Raw genomic sequence first — 21,192 nt, 5'->3', positions numbered from 1 at the left:
TTAATACATTTTATTATATTTTAAACTTTAAAGACGTTCTCCTGAAAAATCAAGTTTTTTTATATATCGCTCACTCCTTTCAAGAACGTCATAAATCGAAAAACTTGATACTTCAGGAGATCGTTTTTAAAGTTTAAAAATAAAAAAATAAATGTATTAATTATAAATATCAAGCCACTTATTGAATTTATACTGTGCTACAGATATTTTTAGGTAAAACCTTAAGGTTTTTTCTCCGTTTGAATAATATTTAGTAAATTAAAAAAAATTAAACAATACCTTTTCTTTAAAATGCAAAAACAACATTTTCTGCCCTGTAGCGGGTAAATATTAAGTTTAAAATATGCCTCTTTTGCTGAGATATAGTACATTTTTTGGGCATTCCGAAAACATGCACAACTGAAAATTGACGATTTTTGATTTATGACGTTCTTGAAAGGAGTGAGCGATATGACGTCGTTGAAAGGAGTAAGCGATATATAAAAATACTAAGAATTTGATTTTTTTAATAATACAATATGATTAAATGGACTTGGTTTTTTAGACCGGAATTCTGAAAATTGCCGTGGCAGTCAACGTGTTAATATTATTCTTAAAATACACATCCTCTCACTAGTTCATTACCAGTTCTGCTGTGATGCCTCCAATTAAGCGGAATTATCAAAACTTTGTGCCCTATTCAGAGGGAATACTCGTGATGACTGCTTATTTGCGCTCGGAATCACTGAACTCTTAACGGAACGAAACAAGGGCAAGGGATGCTTATCGGGACGACCCACCCCCTTCGAGGTCGGAGTTAGCAACTGCTAGAACAACCCCTAATCCAAACTTCCCTTCGACAATCACGCGCCATTGTATGAAGTGATAACTCGTCTTTCTTCTCAGTATTTATGTGTACCCTTCTCATACATGGCGGTCTAACCGTATCACAAACATAACTCATATCAGTTACACTAATAAATTTAAAATATTTTATTTATGACATTATTTATGGCTAGGTTGAAATATGTATCGCATCGCACATCCGGAATAAGAAGTTTCCTAGATGTTTCTATAAATATTAATATTTTTTTAGACAATAACGACATAGACGAAACGAATAGTAAAACTAAATATATATATTTTTTTAATAAACATATCGTAGTCGTACAGGAGAAAGTGACCAACTAACAAAACATAAAATGTTCAGGAGGGCCATTTAGGTCACTTTCGCTTGGCAAGAAAATAAACATCAATGCAGTTTTTCATTTTTAACAAGTCAATATATTATACTTCGGAGTTTAAAATCGCTTTCGGTATTTTTTAGGGCAATATTAAAGCTAGTAAGATATCAAATAGTCTATGATCTTGTTTTTGTAAACAAATGCACTTGGTCACTTTCTCCTGTATGACAACTATATATTGTATACATTTATTTAAATCGCAGTTTTAAACATTCAGGATTTACCTAAAAAGATCTGTTGCACAGTTAAAACTTCAATAAGTGGCTTGATATTCATTTTTAATATATTTTATTATATTTTTAAACTTTAAAAACGATCTCATGAAAAATCAAGTTTTTTGATGGTATAACGTTGTTGAAAGCAGTGAGCGATATGTCCTATATTAAAAAGTTGATTTTTTTTACATTTTTTTCATTGCTTCGAAATATCTCAATGATAATACATCAAGGATTGTGTGAACTGACCACATTTGAATGAAACATACATTTAGATCAATTCGTGTGGGCGAAAATAATTCTCATATTTCCAACAAAACATGATTTATTTGAGACCCCACGACTCGAGAATAAAATAGAGTAAAGCGTAATTTAGTAATGTATTTATTGTAAACGTCTCATAAAGAATCCCCAAGGCATTGTGAGGAAGGTGCACCAATACGGAATAGTATGGGCACTTCTTACCCGAGGGAAGAATTACGAAAATACGTCTTGTATTATTATTTTATTATATCGTGAAATTCATTTTATCAAGTAAGCCAGATTTATTAAACCTTATGTTTTAGAAATATCTAGCTTACATTTTTTGGGCAAAAAATGATAATTTGATTTTATATGAAAGGTTATAGGGTTAATTTCATAAATATAATGTATTTAAAACAAGCATTAAAATAAAAAGTCTACCTTACATTTTTTTTATATTTTAACATAGATCAAGAAGAATATGGAAGTCTGGATATTAATAGGGGTTAAGACATTTCAAAGGCTGGTTATGTGATCACTTTACAAACATGCAATTTTCACAATTTTACCCATGATTGACTTGACAACCACACTAATTAAAATTTTGGAACTCCCAAATATATCATTATCTCGTGATACCATGCATGTGAATTCACTAGAACCATCTATGTTGGATTGAGAATGTTATTATTTGGCACTTTTTTTAAAAGAGACCCACTTATTGGCATTTGTGCAATATCCGACTCGGATTATTTTACACATTGGGAAACGCCTGATTTTTGATTTTTTATGCAGCTTGTTCCAAATACTTGTTCACAAATTTGAGTTTCTCCACTTTAAATAAAAATGTATATAAAAATAACGACATATTTAATTGTGAATACCAAGTAATTTTTCCTTTTACGGATAAAATTTATTTAATTTTATTTACCGATTCGGGAAGTAGCTTTGTAATAATATCTATCCATTTTTAATTTAAGTTTTACTTGGTAAATACCGCCACTCCTTAAAATCCATTGTACCAATTTTCGCATCACACATGGTGTTTAAAAATTATGCGGAATGCATTTAAACACATCGCTTACTCCTTTCAAGAACGTCATAAATAAAAAAAACTTGATTTTTCAGGAGATCGTTTTTAAAGTTTAAAAATATAATACAATGTATGAAGAATAAATATCAAGGCACTTATTGAACTTTTTACTGTGCAATAGATCTTTTTAGGTAACACCTGAAGGTTTTTACTCCATTTGAAAAATATTTAGTACATTTAAAAAAATTATTAAACAATATATTTTCTATAAAATGCAAAAACAGCACTTTCTGCCCTGTACCGGGTAAATATTAAGTAAAAATATGTTGCTTTTGCTGGGATATAGTACATTTTCAGGGCATTCCGAAAACATGCACAACTGAAAATTGACGATTTTTTATTTATGACGTTCTTGAAAGAAGTGAGCGACATGTCACAAAAGATTTGAAGTTATGGTGGTATTAATACTTTGGTAGTAAAACTTTCTATTTTTTATATTCATTTTCATTTAGTTAGGTTCTCATTCAGTAAACAAAAACGTAACTCCCATCAAACATCGACACTTGGAGACGTGGCTTCCTGCCAAACCGCACTGATTTCCGATATTTCAGTCAGTGATTCAAGTGGGAACGAAACTAATTTCCATTTGAAAGTCGTCTCACAATGCTCGTGCACCGCTTCAAGAAGGCTTATATGAAATCATGTCACGTAATTTTCCGCCGATGTCATAAAGTGGCTCTAAAGATGTGGCGCAAACGCCAATCGACACTTTAATTAAAATCTGCGATCAACAGTCGATTATTTTTATTTACAACACTTTGAGTGTGTTGGATACTTGTTCACAAAATCGGGATTATCTCTAATTACAAGAGTTAATTTCATATTATTTTTTGACAATTCATCAAAGATGAAGAAGAGTATGGAAGTCTGGGCAATTACGGGGCTGACGACTGTCATAGGCTGGTTTAAGTGATCACTTTACACACGTGTAACATTCACCAATTCTACCCATTATTGACAACCACACTACTCGAATTCTTGGAAGTTCTATATACATATATGAACCAATTTTGAAACATTGTTCTTGAATCACTAGAACTTCACTAGAAACATCTGTTGGTGAGATGAAAGAAGGTTTTTATTGAGCAGAAACTCTTATATTAGTATGTGAGGTCCGAGTCCTGAATTATAATCACATAAATGAGTAACGCCTGAAAATATCATTATAATTTTTATTATTCAAGCTTATAATTTTACCAGATAATTTATTAACAACATTTTGAGTGTGTCCAAATACATGTTCACAAATCTGGATTATCTCCAATCCAATATTGGAGATAATCCAGATTTGTGAACAAGTATTTGGACACCATCAGAATGTTGTAAATAATAATATATATTGCTGGATCATGATGTGTCATAGATTGCACAGTCAGTGTTTTTGACGAGTTCAGCTTGCTCGCTAAATAAATTAATAAAAAATACATCAAACTTTATCGCGGTTCGCGCCCAAATGAGAGGCTGGTGATAATGAAACATCTTCGGACATATCATCCATCATTTCCTATCGGAACTGACAGCGTGGAATAAAATCGATTAACAACGCCCCATCCCTATACGCGAGGTACCTACCCGCACACCGATATACCAATGTGGGAACCGTATACCTCCCTACATGTAGAGAAACTTGCGGAGTATTCAGGAGGAAAGTTTGTGTCTAAAGTCATCTTGGTTTATAGTTACACATCCATAAACACGGGCGAATATTCAGCGAGTTTTCGACATAACGAAACTATGTTTGAGGTATTATTTATGTATTATTTTTTGATATCTCATCGAAGATGAAGAAGAGTGTGGAAGTCTGAACATTTACGGGAAACTCGTTGAATATTCGCCCGTATTTATGTATGTGTAACTATAAACCAAGATGACTTTAGACACAAACTTTCCTCCCGAATACTCCGTAAATTTATCTACATGTAGCCAGCAAATACATCTAAAATGGACTGTATTTTTGTATTCTAACTATGATTTACCCTAATAATAACAAAATACCTCAAGCATAGTTTTGTTATGTTGAAAACTCGCTGAATATTCGCCTGTGCTTATGCATCTGTAACTATAAACCAAGATGACTTTAGACACAAACTTTCCTCCTGAATACTTCGCAAGTTTTTCTATGTACCTATCTATTTTTTATTTAAATACATAAATAATACAGCATTTTGAGTGTGTCTAAATACTTGTTCACAAATTTGGATTATCTCCAATTATAAGATTTAATTTCATATTGTTTTTTAACATCTCATCAAAGATGAAGAAAACTATAGAAGTCTGGGCACGACGTTTCAAAATTGGTTCATATATATAGAACATCCAAGAATTTGAGTAGTATGGTTTTCAATTATTGATATAATTAAGAAAGATGTGTTGAGATGGTTTGGACACGTGAAACGAATGAGTGAGGATAGAACGATAAAGAAAATTTATGAGGCGAATGTAGTGGAAAAATAAGCAAAGATAGGATGTAAAGATGTGGAGGTCCTCACCATAACGTTACATTTCCATTATAAATGACTTTAAGTCATCGGGAATTCTAGCTTGTAAAATTGTTAGGTTTTCGTGCGATTTAATGATTTCATATTGGTTTAACACAGGATTTGCCACGTTTTGTCACAACTTTAATTAAGATTTCGATAGAATACAGTTAACATAACAGATTTGCATTTAAATAATTATTTGTGCAATACTGGAAATGTAAATTTTTGGGTGAACCTCCACAAATAAGTCATAACAAATACACTAGATCTATTGTCATAAAATATTGTCATTGGGAAATGTGATTTACGAAATCGGGAAATCACATAGAAGGAAGAAATGATAATTTCCTAGCAGCACTGCCTCCTAAAACATAGTGTGATTTGTGACTGTCGTATTTATTTGTTTTGAATTTGTAAAAAATTAAACATATATTAACCCGTAAGCTGCGGATCGCATCTATTGTCGTTTTTTTATAGAAGTACCGTTGACTGCGGATCGCATGCATAGTCGTTTTTCAACTTTACGTACTTATATCAACACCTATGGATAATTGTTGCACTTAAATTTGGTTCGAGGCATGGATAAATTAGTTCTCTTTGATTTATTGCCATTAAATATCAAAATTATTTTAATTTAGTGTCAACTTTATCGTGAATACTTCCGGTCGGCTCGTGCTCCGCAGATATGACAGCAGCGCCTTCTATACGGCCGCCATACTTTAGGCTGCGAGTCCGTAAATGTTAATATTTTGTGTAAATACACCATAAAAACATAATAAGTTAAGTGCATTGTGTACTGTGAACATCTATGATGGATATCCGAAAGTTTCACTACAAAAAATAGGCAAAAATATGCTTTTTTTGTCTAAAATATTGTAATGTAAAATAATCCAGCACGGGACGGAAAGTTTGACACTCGAAATCGAACAGCTTAGAGGTTAAAATTATACATAATACAGTAAACAGATCAGACTTGCATTTAAAGGATTTTTTTGCAATATTGGAAACGTAACTTTTTGGTGAGGACCTCCACAGATATGAAATAGGCAAAAAATTCTGAACATTTTAGAAGTGGAACGAAAGGTCTAGCATTGAGTTGTGAGGCAAGTGACAGTCTGTCTCCTCCTGTTGAGTTTTCTGTGGTTGTCTCATCAATAAGGTAGCTGGAGAAGTTTTCATGAATAGATTACAGTCGAACACCCTACTCTATCCACACACAATGCTGCTTAGATAAAATAAAATCCTTTTAAGCCTTGTACATACATCATTATCAATGCAAATAATAGATGAAAAATCGATTATAAAAATAAATATCTTTATTAAAATTAAACACTTGAATATACCACTTAAATGAGTTTTACAACATTTTGAGTGTCCAAATACTTGTTCACAAAATCTGGATTATCTCCAATTACAGGAGTTATTTTCATATTATTTTTTGACATCTCATCAAAGATGAAGAAGAATATGGAAGTCAAGTTTTAAGTTCTAGTGATTCATGAACAAGGTTTCTAAATTGGTTCATATATATAGAACTTCCAAGAATTTGAGTAGTGTGGTTGTCAATAATGGGTAGAATTGGTGAATGTTACACGTGTGTAAAGTGATCACTTAAACCAGCCTATGACGGTCGTAAGCCCCGTAAATGCCCAGACTTCCATATTCTTCTTCATCTTTGATGAGATGTCAAAAAATAATATAAATGAGTTTTATTTTTATTTACGACTAGTTTCGAAAACGACAGATGTTTTCATCTTCTGGTACAAATTATAATCATATCATTCCACAAAGTTAATGCCGAATCGATAAATAATAATTATCTTCGCCAAGAGTAGTTAAATATTTTTTTTTTTTCATTTATAAATATTTGTATGTAATTTATATTTAAGCACTAACCTCGTGATTATCCATTTTATGATTAAAATGTACCCAGACTTCAATATTCATCTTTATATATATAAATATATTGGCATTGGAAATCCATATGCAAACGCGCAGGACTTCGGATATACTAGTATATATTTTTAAATATCTTAAAGTCGGCAAGGTTCCAGCGGAAGGTTTATGTATCTCCTGAAAAAGCTGTATTTTTCCTTTAATACCAATAAATTCCCCGGCTATGAAAACATTCAAAATACTTACGGGGTTTTTTTAAGCCTTGCATAACTCCGCATGTTATCTTACGGGCTCTGCCAGTGAAAGGTTAGCGACTGAAAAATGGCCAAAAAGATAAACTACAGCCTTCAAATAAAAGTGGATTCCTTTTAACGTTCACATGTTTTTCTTGTATTATGAACAATTGCTTCATGTTCCGCGTCTTTATCTTTTTTCTGCGCCGAAATTCTTTTACATTTATTCGTTTTCATTGTCAAATTTGTCATTTTAATAGGTTATGATCACTCAGCGGTAGGGAATACACTCACAAAATATACAAAACTGATCCTGAACATATGCATATCAGATGGCACTGCCATTGCTGAAAAAAAATCTTTTAAGCAGGTTTTTAACTGTCACAGGTACAAAAAGTGTTCAAAAAATAAAATAAAACAATACCTACGTTATTTGTAAAAAGACGTGTGAATTCGAATATATACTCGTATATGTATGTGTGTGTGCGTGTGTGTAGATGTAAACTTTCAAACCTTCTTGAAATACTTATCCGCACCCGATGGTGCATAGGGCACTGACTGCATCACATGCATAAACGCAGCGTTATCTTGATCGTTAACACATGAAGGAAAGGTCATCAGCCCTCCGCTTCAGGCCTACCAGTCCAGGGTAATATTGAACAAACATTAGAGTGAAAAATCACTTAACAAGCTAGTCTTAAATTTGACCTTTCTTAAAAAAAATTGTACAACTCAAAATTGCAACATTATAGTATTTAGTTTTGTTACCTTAATAAAATTTGGGTCACATTGCAATGCTTTGTTTTTAGGATAAAATTCAATATTTCTAATCAATAACTTTAGAAGATATAATATTTGAAACAAACGGACATTAATATTTATTTTATACAAGGATATTACTGTCCGTTCATATTTATTTGACCTCTGATTTATTTACAGTATATTCATATTTATTTTATTTTATTTTCTTTATGTTCATATTTATTTTACCTCTGATTTATATTTAGTTAGCTAACATAACAACTCGATGTAAAATAACTGTAGATTCACTGTTATTAGATTTAATTAGATAAGCTACTGACATTTATTGGAGGAACACATTTTTATTAATTTTTTAAATTCTTATAAAATAAAAAAAAACTAGTCGTTTTTTTTATTCTATAAGAACTAAAACAATAGTTTTTTTTTTCTACAAACATATTAACTGTTACTGCTAACGGTACTGGAACACTTTTGATTAGGAAGACGGAAACGCGCAAATGAAGACAATCTTTTATTTATTAAAAAATCACAAAGTTATAAGAACATAGGGTCACAAATATATCGAAAATTACAAACTTATTAAGGCGAGAAGAACAAAGCGACACCAATATAAAAACAGAGCGAGCGCGGCGTATACACGTTTTGAATATTATTTAATCTGAGCACAAGGATCGCTTCAGAAAGGGTGGATGCTAAAAAGGCACGACTGGCGGCAGAAGAAAAAGTACCGTTAGCAGTAACATTAACCTTATTTATTATTATTGTCCGCCTCCGTAGTGTAATGGTCAGCATGCTCGCCTACCGTTCTGGAGGTCCCGGGTTCGATTCCCAGGGGGGTTTAATAAATATAAGTGATTTTTCCACTCTAATATTTATTCAATATTACACTGGACTGGTACCTGAAGTGGAGGGCTGATCACCTTTCCTTCGTGTGTAATCGATCGAGATAACACTGCGTTTATATGAAGCAGTGCCCTATGCACCATTGGGGTGCGGTAAGAGATTTATTATTATTATTTTGTTATTATTGTTAACCTGTTTATTATTTTGCTAACCATTTGTGATCCCTCTATGTGGCGCCTCATGTATTAATTACTTGAAAGTGTAGTTAGAATAGCAATCAAGTGATCCTCTTAACATATTCCTCGCCTGGAGTGTAATTTCAGGTGTCTACTGTGTGACAATGTAAATCTCCTTTGAAGCAACTTCAATACACGAGGGAATGGGAGGGCATACAAATGACCGTTTAATGCGAAACTTTACTCATTAAATTCACTAATTGGTGGCAAGCTTTCCATGCAACGATCGCGCCTCGAAAGGTGACGTGTGGTTCATGCAATCATCGCTATTGAACTATGTTTGTTTAAAAAAACTAGGTGTAGTATATATAATAAACATATATGTGTGTTCGTCCGGCTCCGTAGTGTAATGGTCAGCACGCTCGGCTACCGTTCTGGAGGTCCCGGGTTCGATTCCCAAGGGGGGTAAAATAAATAAAAGTGATTTTTTCACTGTCGTAGATCACCTTTCCTTCATGTGTAAACGATCAAGATAACACTGCGTTTATATGACGCAGTGCCCTATGCACCATTGGGGTGCGGATAAGGGTTATTATTGTTTATTTATATGTGTGTGATTAGGCCATTTTTGTCTAGGTGTCACAGGTGTAGATTATCTTTCTGTCTTTTATTTATTTTGATACTTAAAATTTTGTTAATAAATTATCTGGTCAAATTATAAGCTAAAATACATAATAGAAATGAAAATAATGTTTTCTGGCGTTTCTCATGCCGCTCACTCCTTTCAAGAACGTCATAAATCAAAAATCGTCAATTTTCAGTTTTCATGTTTTCGGAATGCCCATAAAATGTACTATATCCCAGAAAAAGCAACATATTTTTAACTTAATATTTACCCGCTACAGGGGAGAAAGTGTTGTTTTTGCATTTTGAAGAAAAGGTATTGTTTAATTATTTTTTGAAATATACTAAATATTTTTTAAATTGAGAAAAGAATCTTCAGGTTTTACCTAAAAAGATATGATGCACATTAAAAAGTTCAATAAGTGGCTTGATATTTATTTTTAACACATTGTATTATATTTTTATACTTTAAAAACGTTCTCCTGAAAAAAATGTTTTTTGATTTATGACGTTCTTGAAAGGAGTGAGCGATATGTGTGTGATTAGGCCATTTTTGTCTACCTAGGTTTCTAAATTGGTTTATATATATAGAACTTCCGAGAATTTGAGTAGTGTGGTTGTCAATAATGGGTAGAATTGGTGAATGTTACACGTGTGTAAAGTGATCACTTAAACCAGCCTATGACGGTCGTCAGCCCCGTAAATGCCCAGACTTCCATATTCTTCTTCATCTTTGATGAGATGTCAAAAAATTCAGTAGGTTTTTTCAGTATCAATCACAAGTCAACTTTTCTCATGTTTACTATTCAGTAGATTTTTTCAATGTCGATCACAAGTCAACTTTTGCCATGTTTACCAAGTTTTTTTCAGAAGGAATTAAACATAAATTGTCTCCCGAAATGGCCGATGTAAAAAAGACAGGGATCTCAAATAAAATCGTAAATTGTCATTTAGTGGAGTTTTTCAATGTCGATCACAAGTATTGATTTAGCGTTTAATTTGTAGAACTCCATTTTAATTTTTGTATTAATTTTAAAATCAAACACAGATTTTTTTGAGTCTACTAAGTTGTATTTTATTTAAAAAAAACACGTAAAAATTAATATTGTTACAATTGCTTCGACTAGCTATCGCATTTTCAAACGAATGTCTTCATTCGTTTGAAAATGCCATAACTATGCGAAACAATTGTAACAATATGAATTTTTATGTAATTTTGTTATTATTAATAAAATACAATTTAGAAGACTCAAACAAATCTGTGTTGGATTTAAAAATTAAAACAAACATTTTTCTCATGTTAACCATTCAGTAGATATTTTCAATGTCGATCACAAGTCAACGTTTGCTTATGTTTACCATTCAGTAGTTAATTTCAATATCGATCACAAGTCAACTTTTCTCCTGTCTACCAGGTTTTTCGTTAGAGATTAAATATAAAGCATCTCCCGAAACGGCCGATGTAAAAAAGACAGGAATCACAAATAAAATCGTAAATCGCCATTTTCTGGCCCAAGTCCCTGACGCAAATTGACAGCGATTTTGGTGAATAATGGTTACATTCTCTCTCTAACCCTTTACGACCCTCCATCGATCCGATTTCACGTTACTTCTGGCACACTTAACCCCAGATTCTTCAAAGGTCGCCGAAAGGTTTAAATCATTACGCTTTGATTCAGATAGACGCTGATTTACATCAGAATACCACATTAATATCGCGCAAACCTTAATTTCGTATTGTTCGAAATTGGTGGCCCGAAATTCCAACATTTTTGCGGCGCGTACGCGAAAATAGTTCCCGAAGTTGTTTACAGTTATCCGGAAGAACCGGAATTTCTCATTAATAAGGAAGTTATATTGCTCACTCCTTTCAAGAACGTCATTAATCAAAAAACTTGATTTTTCAGGAGAACGTTTTTAAAGTTTGAAAATATAACACAATGTATTATAAAATAAATATCAAGTCGCTTATTGAACTTTTTACTGTGCAACAGATCTTTTTAGGTAAAACCTGGCGGTTTTTTCTACATTTGAAAATATTTAGTATTTAAAAAAATATACATTTAACAATAGGTACCTTTTCTTCAAAATGCAAAAACAACATTTTCTGCCCTGTAGCGGGTAAATATTAAGTTAAAAATATGCCTCTTTTGCTGGGATATAGTAGATTTTATGGACATTCCGAAAACATGCACAACTGAAAATTGACGATTTTTGATTTATGACGTTCTTATACGTTATAAAAGGAGTGAGCGATATGTGTCGCCCACTTTCAAAATCTGCTAGATCCAATTTTATAAAATTTTAAAATAAATACTCTATCGGAATGCCAATTGTAGGTTTTATTGTTAAAAATATTTATGTACATGAAAACCCTGCTAAAAAATATTTAAAAATAGCGTTGTTTTTCAAATTCCGATATACATGTATTAATAAAACTTGCCTTCTGACCCATATCGGCCAATCAGAGAGCGAGGATAGGTCAAAAATTAAGATGACGTCATTATCGGTTTGTGTCTTGTGTTTTTTTTAAACCATCTCAAGACACCTTTCTTAATTTTATCGATAATGCTTATCTCAGCCTTACATTCCTTGCTTATTTCGCCATTCGAACATCTATCATGCATCGTTTTCTTTCGTCCCTCTTTTGCCAACTCCATGCTTCACTTCCATAAATTAGGGTTGGAACCAGGACTTCGTTGCGTACCGGCAGTACACATTTTATGACCTCTTCTGGTTTTAAGTTCTCAAAATGGCAATCGACCCTTTTCGTTTTCAGGGTCGATATAAATTAATTATTGTCGTCTTTATGTGAGATGTTTACGTCCCACCCTTTACGAAGGCATCCATTATTACACAATTTTCATTCGTATTCCATATATGGCCATCGCCATCGCGTGAAAAGGCACCAAGTATTGTTCTGGGGCGCTCGTGTCGTGAAACACAAAAGGGACCACTCCTTTTGTGTGCAGACAAACAAATGATTGTGATTGGATCCTTTGTTCGCGCCTAATTAAATGGTTTCTACGAAATTCAATTTGATGATAATGAAAAAATATTGTTTTATGAGTTTTGTTTGGTCGATAATGTCATATTTGAGCTTGAGGTATAATAAAAAAAAAGTTTTTGAAAACTAGGTTTGTTTTTTAAATACATTCAAACACATTCACAGTAAAATATGTATTCAACTGTAAAAAAAAACATTTCAAGAAAAAAAAAATCACGATTTTATTCTCATCCACATATTCAACTCTTAAAAAGCGTTTCAAGAAAAATTTGTTTAATTTTTTTATTCTTTCTAACCTTAGCTAACCTTACCTCATCAAAGATGAATAATATGGAAATCTGGGCATTTACGGGGCTGACTTCCAAGAATTTGAGTAGTGTGGTTGTCAATGATGGGTAGAATCGGTAAATGTTACACGTGTGTAAAGTGATCACTTAAACCAGCCTATGACGGTCGTCAGCCCCGTAAATGCCCGGACTTCCATATTCTTCTTCATCTTTGGTGAGATGTCAAAAAATAATATGAAAAATAACTCCTATAATTGTAGATAATCCAGATTTGTGAACAAATATTTGGACACACTCAAAATATGGTTAAAATTTAAATTAAATTTAAAATTTTGCCTAAAACATTTACATTGAAAAAATAAGGATTTCTTATATTGAAAAAAAAAGGAAATAAATGTATCGTTTTTAAAAGAAGAGTTATTGAAAGGTAAGGAGTTAAAAAAAATATGAAAATATTCTTTAATTTATGTTCTGAAAAAAATCCAATTTCTATTTTTTTTATTTTTTAATTAATGACAAATATTTGTTTTTTTATATTATTTTCACAAATAATTCAATTTCATACTATTTCCGTGAGCCTAAGCGGCTCATTATTAGAAATAGGTATCAAATTGCGGTAGAGGAGTTCGAACTCTGACTTAAGAGTCCGCGACACTAACCACGGGACCACAACCCGACACTTATTCCAACATGTATTCCGAAAAGCATTCAACCTCTAGCGCGGCCGTTAGCGTTCTGAATTTGAACTTTATGTCCTCAGCCTAAAGGTATTTCTTTGATGTCTAAGTTTTATTGGTCAAACGGTTGGACGATTTTTAGGTACCATATAATAAAATGTAATAATAATTAATTGTTACCATTATCACCACAATTCGGTTACTGGTGATATTATCTGTGGATATTGTTTTACTTAAACGATTTCGTTTTAATCGCCACCAATCGGTAAAAGGTATGATAATTTCAACCCCTACTAAATTACCTCCGAATGCCCTCATTGTTAGTTCGAGACCCGATCCTGAAGGGACGAAATTAATGTTTTTTTCAGTCAAAGAATTGGCCTTTCCATATCAGCTGTATGTAAAACTTATCGTTTGTATCTAATGAATTTTGTACACCATTTAAAAATGTGGTTTAACAACGGGAAAAATTTGAATTCCTAAATGTTGCTTTTATTAACAAAGTGAAGTTGAAATGTAATAATTTTGTCTCTGATAAGTATCTGGAAACGAGAAAAATTACATCTCAAGTAGCCGCAATAGCTACCGTAGCGACACGACCGCCGCGTAAGACGATCTGCGCACAATTGGCGCAGTAAACACTTTCAGCACACGCTGAAAGTGATAACAAAATAGGTTTGAAAACGGCCATATACTCCATGAACATGGATGAGAAGACGAAGAAGACTTTGATTTAATTCCATGCGGACTAATTGTGGGTTATTTACAGTTCAGTATACGTACATATATCGCTCACTCCTTTCAAGAACGTCATAAATCAAAAATCGTCAATTTTCAGTTGTGCATGTTTTCAGAATGCCCAGAAAATGTGCTATATCCCAGCAAAAGAGGCATATTTTAACTTAATATTTACCCGCTACAGGGCAGAAAATGTTGTTTTTGCATTTTGAAGAAAAGGTATTGTTTGATTATTTTTTTAAAATAAAGTAGTTATTTTTCAAATGGAGAAAAAACCTTCAGGTTTAACCTAAAGAGATCTGTTGCACAGTAAAAAGTTCTACAAGTGGCTTGATATTTATTTTTAATAAATTGTATTATATTTATTAACTTTAAAAACGTTCTCCTGAAAAATCAACTTTTTTGATTTATGACGTTCTTGAAAGGAGTGAGCGATATGTCAAGTATGTTGTGAAGAGGATACTCTTCACTTGATATCCCCTTCCCACGTCCGAACATCGTGTGTGTCGATATCCCGGCGTATTTTGTTCCTTTGTTGGGTTAAGGTTTTGGGTAGGAAATTTTCCGACCGCATTCCACCCGAACCAGCGTAATATTACAGCAACTAATTTAGGTATTTACATAAAAGGATCTTGTATCGTTCCTTAATATAATACCTGTCGGTGAGAGGATTAACCGAACTATGTAATTCTATTATTCGGTATAATGATTTACAGTGCGTTCTATGTGTGGTAGATAACAAGGCGTTCGGCGGATAAAGCCTTAGGTAATAAATCGTAGTCATACAGGAGAAAGTGACCAAGTGCATTTTTTACAAAAACGTAATCATCGACTTTTTGATATCTTACTAGCTTAATATTTCCCTGAAAAAATCCCAAAGGATTTTAAACATGGAAGTATAATATATTGACTTATTAAAAATGACTTTTATTTTTTTAAAGATAAATATTTCTGTTTTATATTATTTACTCAAATATATCGATTTCATACTATTTCTGTGAGCCTGAGCGGCTCATTATTAGAAATATGTATCAAATTGTGGTAGAGTAGGTTCGAACCAAGAAACTCTGGCTTAAGAGTCCGCGACACTAACCACGGGACCAAAACCCGACACATATGAATATGAGTATTTTATAAAACATTTGTATGTGAGTTGAAGACATCGTAGTCATACAAGTGCATTTTTTATACAAACGTAATCATTGACTATTTGATATCTTACTAGCTTAATATTGACCCGAAAAAATTCCCAAAGGATTCTAAACTTGGAAGTATAATACATTGACTTGTTAAAAATGACTAACTGCATTGATGTTTATTTTCTTGCCAAGCAAAAGTGACTTAAATTGGCCCTCCTGAACACTTTTATGTTTTGTTAGTTGGTCACTTTCTCCTGTACGACTACGAAATGTACGTATTTTCGGTTATACTTGTAATGTTATACATTTAATTTTCTTCTAACCCTTATCCGCTCCCAATGGTGCATAGGGCACTGCGTCATATTGACGCTGTGTTATCTTGATCGATACTTACATGTAGGCAAGGCGATCATCACTCATGCGCTTCAGGAACCAGTCCATGATAATATTAAATAAATATTACAGTCAATCACTAATATAAATTTTTTAACCCCCCTGGGAATCGAACTCGGGACCACCAGTTACATTGTCTGCCTCCGTAGTCAACATGTCTTTGGCGGTCTGCCCGGGAACCGTCTGCCTTGGGGTTGGCCGTCCAGTGTAATGTGAAGTTTGGATGGTTCCGTTCTTCCACATGCGCATACCATTGTCTCCTTCGTTGCCTTTCCCACCTAACGACATCCTCGATTTCGCATATCGCTGTTATCCTGGTGTTTCTTATTCAATGTCTCTTGACAGAATAAGGAATTCTGTCAGGAGACATTGAATCTTGATTCCTGAAAGACTCTTGCCAGACATGGTACTAAGGGTCTTCATTTCTGACATTCTTTACTCTTTTTTTGTACATTTTTTATTTAAAAACAATTCAATAAAACACAAATTTTGATCCATATAAATTTATTATCTTAGCCTAAATATTTTATTATTATTTTATTATCAATTTATATCATTCATACGATATATATGTACACTTAATAATTTGTTAGGGAACTCCTTTCTTCAAATGATAATTACATAAATAAACCTTATGGGCGTTTGTGCACTACGTTTGTGAATTTTACCGTCCGGCACGTCAGTTTAAAACGATGATTGGCTTGTATTGGCTTGTGCTTTTGTCCATCTTTCTTCGGATCGGTGCGTGAACACGTTGCGCGTAAATTTGATGACGCTAAACTGTCGTAGTCGCTTTAATTTTTCAAAACCGGACTGCCGGACGCTGAAATTCCGTGTCGTGCAACAAGCGGCCTTTCTCAGTAAAACATTTAAAATTGATTTATTATATTCGCAAATTGCAACGTACGATTTATTTATTTTTATTTTGGAAAATGCATGCCATCGCCAATGCCAGTTTAGTTTACTGTTTAAAAAACGCATAATCTGGAAAAAAAATGTTTTGTCGGCTTTGAAAAAAAACGCTTTGGGGCGATCCAACGGTACCCTAACCACTGCTTAAAAATACCAATTTAAAATACCATTTTTAGATCTTTTATATACTTATTTCGAGGACATTTAACAGAATATAAACAACAGAACAGTGACATTTTTTTTGCCGGAAAAGGGTTGTCAAAATGTTTTTAATGAGTTTTTAGTCGTAAATCTCAATTTTTAAAAAATTTAGTTAAAAAAATGTTTTTATGTTATTTAATAAAAAAAAAATGAATTTCATCAATTAACTAGTATTACACCCGGCTACGTCCATGAAATATATTGTTGTATTTTAAATACTCGTTTTTTGTTGTTGTATTTCGACGTGCGTATTGTTCTAAATTTTGGAAAAATATCGTTGACATTAATTCGTAATTTTTACGAAAAATTTAACATTCAAATCATTTATGCACCAGTCAGTACCTACAAACTTTCTTCTTCAAACCCTTATCCGCACCCCAATGGTGCATAGGGCACAGCATTATATAAACGCAGTGTTATCTTGATCGTTAACACACGAAGGAAAGGTGATCAGCCCTCAGCTTCAGGTACCAGTCCAGGGTAATATTGGATCAATATTAGGGTGAAAAAATCACTTATATCGAACCCGGGACCTCCAGAACGGTAGCCGAACACGCTGACCACTTTCATGTTTACTTAATTATATAGATGGCACTTAGATATCGAAGTCACAATTATGATTTCTTAACTGTTAAACACGGCGGCACAAGATGTGTCGACCTTTCTGTAATATCATCAAATTAGAGAATTCTTATGCAGCACAAAATATCAAAATGTTAAAATAGGTGGTATCTATAATGTTGATTGATAAGTTGGAAAATTTCTATGTACATAGGGTAGCCAGGTTGCAATTTTTAACAAACTCTCAAAATATAAAATAGTTGAATTATAAATTAAAAATCAATTTATAAATGATAAATTTACAATCGGGGACTTTATTTACGTACATTTATCTATAACATAAATCAGCTTCTGATCGATCTAAAAAACATGACATCCTTTATAAAACAAACATACATAAGTATACATATATAATTAAAATAATCATAAAATAAATAAAAAAATTAAAAAAACAAAATAATAATAAACTTTCAGGTATACACTATAGATTGATTGTGTCGCCCACTTTCAAAATCCGCCAAATCCATGTAAGTCGATTTTACAAAAAATGCAAAATTCTCCGGGTAACATTTATGTTTCAAAGATTTGTCTATCTTTAGATAAAATATTATGAAATAGACTATTTTTCTATTTTTTGGAGACACAAACCGATAATGACGTCATATTAATTTTTTACCTATCCCCGCTCTCTGATTGGTCGATATGGATCAGAAGGCCAGTTTCATGAATATAGCGGAATTTGAAATACAACGCTGTTTTATAGTATTTTTTAGTAGGGTTTACAAGTATATAAAATAAAATTAAAAACTAGAAAAACTCTTATCCGCACGCAATGGTGCATAGGGCACTGCATCATATAAACGCAGTGTTATCTTGATCGTTTACACATGAAGGAAAGGTGATCAGCCCTCCGCTTCAGGTTCCAGTCCAGGGTAATATTGAATAAATATTACAGTGAAAAAAAAATCACTTGTATTTATTTTACCCCCCTTGGGAATCAAACCCGGGACCTCCAGAACGGTAGCCGAGCGTACTGACCATTACACTACGGAGGCGGACAAAATATTTTATAAATATTTTAAACGATCAAAACCCGCAATTCGCATTCTGACAGGGTATTTATTTTAAAATTTTATTAAATTGGATCTGGCGGATTTTTAAAGTAGGCGACACAATGTACAGGAATATATTTATGAAATTTATTTTTCTTAATATCTTAAAATATTATCTCGATTTTTATACATTTTAATAGATAAAACTTAACACGAATTATAACGTTATGATATTTTAGTCATTATAATTTAATTTTAGCACTTATACACTTTTTGGTCTCAGGATTACGAAAAACCTAATACAAATAAACCATTTTTTAAATGGTTTTTAAATCAATTATGAATTGCTCTTAAAATCAAAACTGTGAGGTGACGTTATCTTTTTCTTCATTATGTCTGCTCAGTTATTGTAATAATCTCGTAGAACTTCATTCGATCTCTTGTTCCAATTCAACTGATATTTTTTGCACTGCTGAAAGAGAAAAAAATATTTATATTTGTACAAGCTGAAACTTGTTCGTTCACAAGTTTTCAGATAAAATGTTAAGAATTTTTTCATAAATAAGAGTTGAAGCTAAATCGCCTTAATAAAATACAAAATTCACTGTGAAAAGGCCTTAAGCATACTTTTTATAAATCTTATTTCGATATTTGAACTAATCATTGTTATCAAAATCCTTTTTCCATAATAATGTATTTTAACATATCGCTCACTCCTTTCAACAACGTCATACATCAAAAATCATCAATTTTCAGTTTCGCATGTTTTCAGAATGCCCAGAAAATGTACTATATCCCAGCAAAAGCGTCATATTCTTAACTTAATATTTACCGCTACAGGGTAGAAAGTGTTGTTTTTGCATTTTGAAGAAAAGGTATTATTATTATTTTTTTTAATATAAGTACTAAATATTTTTCAAATGGAGAAAAAACTTTCAAGTTTTACGTAAAAAGATCTGTTGCACAGTTAAAAGTTCAATAAGTGGCTTGATATTTATTTTTAATACATTGTGATGTATTTTTAAACATTAAAAACATTCTCCTGAAAAATCAAGTTTTTCGATTTATGACGTTCTTGAAAGGAGTGAGCGATATGGTTTAATGAACTTCTTCAGACCCTTATTCAAACCCAATGGTGCATAGGCAATTGCATCATTTTAACGCATGTTATCTTGGTCGTAAACACATTAAGGAAAGGTGATCAGCCATCAGATACCAGTCCAGGATAATATTGATTACATAAACATAAGAGTGAAAAATCACTTTTATTTATTTCACCCCACCCTGGGAATTGAACCCGGGACCTCCAGTACGGCGGTAGCCGAGCGTGCTGACCATTATAACACTACGGATGGTGACAAAATTAATGACGATAAATATTTTTTGACATCTCAACATAGATGAAGAAGAATATGGAAGTCATGGCATTCACGGGACTTACGACCGTCGTAGGCTGGTCTAAGTGATCACCTGTAACATTCACCAATTTCACCCATGATTGACAAACACACTACTTAAATTCTTAGAACTTCTATGTTGAGATGTCAAAAAATTATATAAAAAATAACTCATCGGAGATTGTCCAGATTTGTGAAGTATTTGGACACACTCAAAATGTTGATTGTAAATAACTTTGAAAAAAAAAAGACTTTAAATTAAAGATATTAATTTTCCAATTACTATCATTAATTAGCCAATTAATGATTTTTTTAATTACCTAACGTCCAAGTGACTATGAAATCTAGCTACGGCTTATGCAAGACCGCTTATCATGACCCTACTCGGCTGTCCAAATTTAAAACACAGTAAGGGACATTTTTTTTGTAGTACGTTCTTTTGCATTCATGGACTAAGTAGAATCTACTTAGTCCAAAAATGCAAAAAAAACGTACTACAAAAAAAATGTCCCTTACTGTGTTTTGAATTTGGACAGCCGTACTCAGGCTTAAACTTTTTATGTTTCATAGCCTGTGCCTACTCGTGAGTGGATTTACTGTTTATGTTTAAAGTTACTATAATTTCATGTAATTCATGAGTGAAAATTCTACGCAAAAACACTCGCTATCTCACTAGAGGCATGAGTTTGTACATTTCATTGATTCTAAGTTAGCAGTGAAGTTAATTAGGTGTATGATTTTTATAATCATGCTGTAGTAATATGCGTTGTGCACTGCCAGTTTAGCTTCCGCTGACAGGTTTATTTAATAGGTTTGATAAAAACCTGTCAGCGGAAGCTAAACTGGTAGTGCACAACGGAGTCCTGGTTCCAACTCTAATGTATGGAAGTGAAACAGGAGTTGGCAAAAGAAGGAAGAAAGTAGACTGAATGCAGTCGAAATGGGATATTTCAGAAGAATGTGCGACAAAACGATGTATGATAGATGTGCGAATAGTTAAATAAGGAAGGAATGCAAATGAATAGAATGCGAATGATATA

The 21,192-nt window shown here is 32.7% G+C and overlaps 1 protein-coding gene across 1 annotated transcript in view; it reads right to left on the bottom strand.

Annotated features, from left to right (window-relative positions):
• Positions 1–18,325: 18,325 nt before the first annotated feature.
• The window catches only part of LOC148310251 (semaphorin-2A-like), a 105,735-nt gene continuing 102,868 nt past the window's right edge, over positions 18,326–21,192 (bottom strand). Inside the window, exon 14 of the mRNA XM_088258702.1 lies at positions 18,326–19,227. Coding sequence (XP_088114828.1) covers positions 19,156–19,227 — 72 coding nt within the window. The 3' untranslated portion in view covers positions 18,326–19,155. The remainder of the gene's footprint in view (positions 19,228–21,192) is intronic.

This window comes from Brachycentrus maculatus, unplaced genomic scaffold (assembly GCF_059751285.1).
Source record: "Brachycentrus maculatus isolate JH-2025_06_01 unplaced genomic scaffold, ASM5975128v1 h1tg000102l, whole genome shotgun sequence".
Taxonomy (NCBI): domain Eukaryota; kingdom Metazoa; phylum Arthropoda; class Insecta; order Trichoptera; family Brachycentridae; genus Brachycentrus; species Brachycentrus maculatus.
Note: the sequence above shows the minus strand (reverse complement) of the source record. Positions and strands in the feature narration are given on the sequence as shown.